At 43.8% G+C, this 7,692-nt stretch overlaps 1 protein-coding gene across 1 annotated transcript; it reads right to left on the bottom strand.

The window, feature by feature from the left end:
* Nucleotides 1–1,563: 1,563 nt before the first annotated feature.
* Nucleotides 1,564–2,807, bottom strand: LOC142396246 (trace amine-associated receptor 13c-like). Its single transcript, XM_075478798.1, has 2 exons — nucleotides 2,635–2,807; nucleotides 1,564–2,380 (listed from the first exon to the last, which is right to left on the bottom strand). The coding sequence occupies exons 1-2, from the start codon at nucleotides 2,805–2,807 to the stop codon at nucleotides 1,564–1,566; spliced, it is 990 nt and encodes a 329-aa protein (XP_075334913.1).
* Nucleotides 2,808–7,692: the final 4,885 nt, after the last annotated feature.

The following is a 7,692-nucleotide window of genomic DNA, read 5'->3' as shown; positions in this document are numbered from 1 at the left end:
CTCTAGCCCCTGCTGACTCTTCATAGACTCCTACTCTGAGACCATTAACACCGCTGCATCGATCTCATACAAGATCAGTGTGTAAATTGTGTGCACACTGCAACGCGTGACGTGCCAAGTCACCACTGACCATGGAACGCAACAGACCTAGTACCTCTTAATCGAACAAAGAGGTCCTTGTCTGCACACAGCACAGCTGATAGATGTGCGTACAATGCTAGTCAAACTACCCACAATCACTATTTCTGTTCTTAAACCCTCGTGGAGTGATTTCTCTGATGCACACCTGGGCTGCGTCTTTTACTATAAAATTCTATGTTTTTGTTGATCCTATAGGATCAAAAGGAGGGAAATGTAAAGAAATTTTACGAAATCTAACGTGTGACTAAGCATTGTGTAGCCTTTTAAATGTATCATTACTCGCTAGCTGCTCGCTTCCTGGTCGTCTGACGTTATGAGAGGAAAACGGAGCTTCTCACTATCGACCACAGTCACTGGCCAAGCCACCGTCCCACAGTGCCACCCACTGGTCTAAGGTACACTCTACTGTCCTCGCAGTGCGTATGCTTGTGCACGGCAAGACAGCCAGCTAGATTAACAATTAAAAGTTCTTCAATAAACCACAAGGCTTGACTTTTCTCATATTTTAATGAAGTCCTCTTGTCTTATTCTTTCTCGCTTCTTGTTTCCTTTTTATTTTTTAAACTGAAAATTATTACAGACAGAAACACAATTGTTAAACAATGCACAAACGAAACGTTGTATTTAGTTTAAATTAGCATCCACGATCAACAAAATTAAACAAGTTAGCATTCTGAAAGCCAGAGGTGGGTAGTAACAAGTTACATTTACTCCGTTACATTGACTTGAGTAAGTTTTTGAAAAACTTGTACTTCTAGGAGTAGTTTTAAATCACTATACTTTTTACTTTTTCTTTAGTAGATTTGTGAAGAAGAAACTGTACTCTTACTCCGCTACATTAGGCTACAATGAGCTCGTTACTTTTCTTCTTACCTCTTTGGTATTCTATGAGTCATTATTTTTACACCCCCCCCCACCTTTTACCTGAGTACAATTTTTGGCTACTCTACCCACCTCTGCTGAAAGCTAGCAGAATACATTTTTTTCACCGACATAACAAATTAAATCTCCATCATATACAGCAGTACTTACAAGATAAATATTCTCCAAGGCAAAAGCGTTAAACACGTCAACAATATGGTTTAGCTGTCTGATTTACTTCTCTGTGCTCAACGAAGCTCAACTGCACGTCGCAGAACCACACGACATAGCTATAGAACAGAGTGCTCACACCTACGCGGTTTCTATAACCAAGGAATAGACTTAAAAGACTTTAAAAAAAAAAAGAAACCTGAGCTATCCTTATCAGTAATTAATGTTAAAATGTCCTACACCTGGCTACTGAGGCAATGTGAATATTAATTTCACTCTAAATGGTAACTCTTCATGTTGTTACACTGTGAAGTGAAACAACAGTGAGAGTATCTATCATCATTGTGAGTCCACAATAATCTAACCCTTCTAATACATGGTAATCTTGTCCTACAGTATGTTGGCCTGACAGGAGCCAGGCTGCAATATCTGAAGAGTTAATATGAATTTAACTGCTTTTCTAAACCAGGGATAGAACAGTGCATAAATCACCGGGTTCAAACAGGAATTTAAAAGGAACAGAAAGGACACAAAGGAGGCAGAGGAGCTATTGGGCAAATCAGCCCCTACAAGAGAGACGCAGTAATATGGGATGAAACATATCAGAAAGACAATCATGAGAACACCAAGAGTCCTGGCTGCTTTTAACTCAGATTTCTTTGTTTTTATAGAGACTGAAAGTTGGAGTTTGGCAGCTGTAACATGAGAGCGCATGGCACGAGCCTGAGACACAGCCACCACAAATACTCTCATATACAGAACTGTGATGACAGTAACTGGAAGAATGAAGGTTAAAACAAGATCTACACTTCCTGAAATGTTATCAATAAAAACCACACATTCTCCATAACAGGAATTGTGTTTGCCTAATAGAGTCAGGTCATCTTTTACAAATAAAAGATTGTATAGAGCAGAGCAGAGCCAACACAGACACACACAGAGTTTAACTCTTCCCTCAGTCACTCTGGTTGGGTAATGCAGAGGGTCACAAATTGCCACATAACGGTCAATTGATATGAGCACCATGTCTCCTACTGAGGCAGAAGTGATGATGTAGCACAAACAGTTATATAAAAAACACATGAGGTCACCAAGAAACCAGCAGGTTGTAGTTCGGATAATTCCCGCTGGTATTATCACGAGACCAACAAGAAAATCTGAGACAGCCAGAGAGAGGAGGAGGATGTTAGTGGGTGTGTGGAGCTGCCTGGAAGGAGACAGAAAAGCATAATTAAAACAGGATTTTATCTGAAAGGTAAAACAATACAAATAATTATTAACAACATTTGTTTTCTTATCTTCCAAATCTATAGAATAGATAACACTGCAATGTGTGCACAAACATTTAGAAAGTGTAATTTCAGTAGATGCAACATTATTCCACAGTAATTTGATTATAATTTACTTGTAAATGTACAACGAGGAAAAAAGAGCAAATTATGTTAACAAGTCTATATCTGCCTGTAGTGGGAGACTGAGATGATGACGAGCAGGTTGAGCACCACGGTGAGCACTGGGATGGAGAACAGCACGACCTGAAGGAGCACAAGTTCAGACAAAGAAGATACAGGCTTCTTGCAGGAGCTGTTTGAGAGATGTGGAAAGCAGAGCTCTACTCCATCCTGCATCTCCATCATCAGAGACCTGCAAAGAGCTGCAGCTCTGACTGCTTTCAGGAATAAACTTGGTTATATAGCTGATACTTCTGTACTCAGCTCTATCTCTAACACCTCCCCTCCTCTTTCTCAGGTGGACATCGATGTCCCTCCTTCCTCCCTCTTCACAACAAATCACCACCTTCATGATCTTCCTTGCATCCCTGCTTGTATTGGTGTCACTCTCTCTTTTGATTCTAGTTTTGTATTAAAGAAAAGGAGGCATATTCCAACTAAAGATCCCAGTTTTATCTTTTGTAGCACCACATAATCAATACTGTCTGGATATGGAGTAATGAAATCACTAATAAAGTCACTAACTGTTTATGTCAGCTCATTCTTTTCAGTAAAAGGAAAGTTTTATGTTTCTTCACTTACATTAACAGCAATAAATGATGACTTGAATCCCAAAATACAGTGAACAACTTATTTACTGTTCAAGGGCAAATTCAATCATACATATCAATCCGCCAAAGGTGCAATTAACCTGTAACTACATTTATCGCATTTACAAAAGTAGTTCCATTTTTCCTATTGAAAGTATAGCTGTACTTCCAAAACATATTGTATTATGTTGAACTATATTTTCAATACATCAATAAGGCACTATTATAAATGTAAACAGAACAAGACTACTAAATAATAAAATATTCTTATTTGAAACTAAGAAACAATCAACACTTTGCGTTTAATCAACTATAAGTCAAGTCTCTCAGGAGGTCTATGGCTCCTTTCAGGGTAACGACGTTCTGCGGCTGCAGAGACATTTACATGCCGACCCGTACAGTCCACAGTCTCTGTGTTATGCGTGTCACTATTACCAGCAGCACAACCTGGTGTTATGGCAATGTTTTCTGAGTCAGGGAGAGCAACTGAATCTTTTGGTTGGGTGATGACTCCTCCATCTGATATGTCCAAAAGTTGGTCAATGTGTCTACGCCAGACCATGGTGGGACCTACACTCACAGTGTATGGTCCTGTCTTTGAGAGTATCTCACCAGACTGCCATTTCTGGGTGGTACTGCGATAGTCTCTGGCAAGTACTTTCTGTCCAATATCAAAGGTTCTTAGCTTCCTTTGTAGTTGGCTGGAGGATCACTGTTTCTCTTGAACATGTTTGCGTATGTCAGGTTTTAATAAATCTAAGCGTGATCTCAAACTCCTTCCTATGAACAACATTGCAGGTATCTGTCCTGTTGTAGCATGTATGGTGTTTCTGTATGCCAGAAGGAAGTTGGCTAGCTTGTGTTGCAAAGATACATTATCCCTTCTGCTTGCTTTCATGGACTGTTTAAATGTCTGTACAAAACGTTCTGCTAGTCCATTTGTAGCTGGGTGGTGAGGAGCTGAGGTAATGTATTTCATGCCATTTCTCTTGAGAAACTGTTGAAACTCATCCCCCATGAATTGACTGCCATTGTCACTCACCAACTGCAGGGGTAAGCCTGTGCGAGCCAAAAGCATTCTCAGGAGGTTCACAGTCTTCGTGGCAGTGGCCGTCTTGACTGGAAAGATTTCAGGCCATTTCGAGTGTGTGTCGACCACTACAAAGAACATATGATCTAAGAATGGGCCTGCATAGTCAACATGTATGCATTACCATGTGGCTGAAGGCCACTCCCATGTGTGGACAGATGCTGGCTGAGGTTGGCGCTGGTTCTGTTGACAACCCATGCAGAATTTAGCAAGATTTTCAATTTGACTGTCCATGCCAGGCCACCACACATGACTTCTGGCGAGGCTTTTCATTTTAACCACACCAAGATGTCCTTCATGCAGTGAGATTAGCACTCTGGAGCGAAGTTTTGGCGGCACAACAACACGTGACCCCCACATGATACAACCTTGGCACACAGAAAGCTGGTTTTGCCATTTGGCATATTTGTGGAGTTGGGTGTCCGTGCATGCTGGCCATCCGTTCACTGTAAAGTCATAAACTTTAGCCAGAATAGGACCATTTCTTGTCTTAGATTGAACTTGTACACTGGCGACAGGGAGAGGTTCCATCTGTGACAGGTGCATTATCAAAGCGGGATCAATAACCTTCTCAGGATTAGGTTGTGGAAGGCGTGAGAGCCCATCAGCGTTTCCATGGCACTTAGTTCCTTTATATTCAATGGTGTAGGTATGTGCTACTAAGAAGTGAAGTGAAATTTATTTACATAGCACTTTTCAGCAATAAAGCGATCCAAAGAACAAAGCCCATCGCTGCAAACGCAGCTGCCATGGCTGGAACACCTTTTTGGGGGCTGAAGATGGAAAGTAGGGGTTGGTGATCTGTAATCAAGGTGAAACGTCTTCCATAGAGATACTGATTAAACTTTTTCACACCCCACACTAGGCTCAAAGCTTCTCTGTCAATTTGTGCATAATTGCGTTCAGCAGGTGTTAAGGACCGGGATGCAAAAGCAATAGATCTCTCTGATCCATCAGTCATTCTGTGTGATAAAACAGCTCCATTGCCATACGGAGATGCATCACATGCTAGACTAGAGTGTAATGCTTCTTACACTCCCTGCTGCAATGATTTTATTTTATGTGAAGCACTTTGAATTGTTTTGTACATGAAATGTGCTATACAAATAAATCTGATTTGATTTGATTCTTGATAGACACAAAGGAAGGGTGTGACGCAGTTGAAAGATTTGGCAGAAATTTGTGATAATAATTGACAAGGCCCAAGAATGAGCATAGTTGACTCACATTTTCTGGTGGTGGAGCCTTCAGGATGGCATCAATCTTCTCCTGGGTCTTGTGCAATCCATGTTTATCAATCTTGTGTCCACAGTACTCAATGGAGTCTTTGAAAAACTCATATTTGCTCCTCTAAGCTCTCAATTCGTACTCCTCCAATCTTGTCAGAACTGCATCCAAGTTTGCCAAATGAGTGGCATCATCTGACCCAGTAACAATAGTGTCATCCAAGTAACATTGTGTACCTATTATTCCTTGTAACATCTGATCCATGGCACGTTGCCAGATCGCTGGGGCACTGGCGATGCCAAACACAAGCCGACTATCCTGATATAGGCCCTTATGAGTGTTTATGGTCAGATATTTCCACGATGATTCCTCTACTTCCATCTGCAGGTAGGCTTGAGCAAGATCAATCTTTGAGAAACGCTCACCATGTGTTAACGACGCAAAGATGTCATCTATTTGTGGAAGTGGATATTGGTCTGGATGTAAGACAGGATTCACTGTCACTTTGAAATCCCCACAGATGTGTACTCTGTCAGTGTCCTTTTTGCCTACAGGAACTATAGGCATTGCCCACTAAGACCAATCCACCTTTGACAATATTCCTTGGTCCACTAGGTGCTGGAGCCCTGCATCCACTTTGGGGCGCAAGGAATACGGAACAGGGCGTGCCTTGTGGAATCGTGGATTTGCATTGTCCTCAAGTTCAAGCTGAGCTTTTATGTGTCTCAGGGTGCCGATACACTCATTGAACACTTGTGCATGTTTTCCCAGAATTTGAGTTAGTTGTTCATCTGCACACTGTTTGTTCTGTTCCTTAGCAATTTGTATGGCCTTAATCTCATGCCAGTTGAGACGGATGTGTCTCAGCCACTGTCGTCCAAATAGTGGCCCACCACCATACCTCAGTACATACAGCTCCAAGTTGCATCTTTGATTTTTATATTTCACCTTTACTTTCAGTTTTCCCAATGGAGTGACCCTCTGACCTGTGTATGTTTTTAGTTTCACATTTGTGCACATCATTTTCAGTTTCGGGAAATTTTCTTTGTAATCTTTGAAAGACCCCCCCATGAGCTGTCACCTTACCGTGGTGGGTGGGGGGGGGTTTGCATGCCCCAATGAGTCTGGGACCTATGTTACCCAGGGCTTTAAGCCCCTGGTAGGGTCACCCAAGGCAAACAGATCCTAGATGACGGACCAGACAAAGAACAGCTCACAAAACCCCCTATGATGTACAAAATTATTGCACACCATGTTCCTTTAACCGGACGCAGGTCACCGGGGCCTCCCCCTGGAGCCAGGCCCAGGGGTGGGGCCCGCCAGCGAGCGCCTGGTTTGCTGGGTCTGTGCCCATGGGGCTTGGTCTGGCACAGCCCGAAGACATGACGTGGGTCCCCCTTCCGACAGGCTCACCACCCGTGGGAGGGGCCAAGGGGGTCGGGTGCAATGTGAGCTGGGTGGCAGCCGAAGGCGGAGACCTTGGCGGTCTGATCCTCGGCTACTGAAGCCTGCTCTTGGGACGTGGAACGTGACCTCTCTTTTGGGGAAGGAGCCTGAGCTGGTGCGCAAGGCTGAGCGGTTCCGGCTAGATATAGTCGGACTCACCTCGACGCATGGCTTGGGCTCCAGAACCAGCCTCCTCGAGAAGGGTTGGACTCTCTTCCACTCTGGAGTTGCCCGTGGTGAGAGCCGCAGGGCAGGTGTGGGCATACTTATTGCCCCCCCGCTGTGCCCCTGTACATTGGGGTTAACCCCGGTGGACGAGAGGGTAGCCTCCCTCCGCCTTAGGGTGGGGGGACGGATCCTGACTGTTGTTTGTGCTTATGCACCAAACAGCACTTCAGAGTACCCACACTTTTTGGAGTCCCTGGAGGAGGAATTGGACAGTGCTCCTCCAGGAGACTCCCTCGTCCTGCTGGGGGACTTCGATGCTCACGTGGGCAATGACGGTGAGACCTGGAGAGGGTTTTTTGGGAGGAACGGCCCCCCCGATCTTAATCAGAGTGGTGTTTTGTTATTGGACTTCTGTGCTCGTCATGGACAGTCCATAACGAACACCATGTTCAGGCATAAGGGTGTCCATATGTGCACTTAGCACCAGGACACCCTAGGCCTTAGCTTGATGATCGACTTTGTGGTTGTATCGTCGGACTTGCAGCCG

Source organism: Odontesthes bonariensis, chromosome 12 (genome assembly GCF_027942865.1).
Source record: "Odontesthes bonariensis isolate fOdoBon6 chromosome 12, fOdoBon6.hap1, whole genome shotgun sequence".
Lineage (NCBI taxonomy): Eukaryota > Metazoa > Chordata > Actinopteri > Atheriniformes > Atherinopsidae > Odontesthes > Odontesthes bonariensis.
Note: the sequence above shows the minus strand (reverse complement) of the source record. Positions and strands in the feature narration are given on the sequence as shown.

Excerpts from the sequence above, each read along its gene's own strand:
- LOC142396246 (XM_075478798.1), bottom strand. The coding sequence starts at position 2,807 with ATGGAGATGCAGGATGGAGTAGAGCTCTGCTTTCCACATCTCTCAAAC. Across the intron at positions 2,381-2,634 it reads ATCTCAGTCTCCCACTACAG|GCAGCTCCACACACCCACTA; the intron begins GCAGATATAGAC and ends GTCTCCTTCCAG.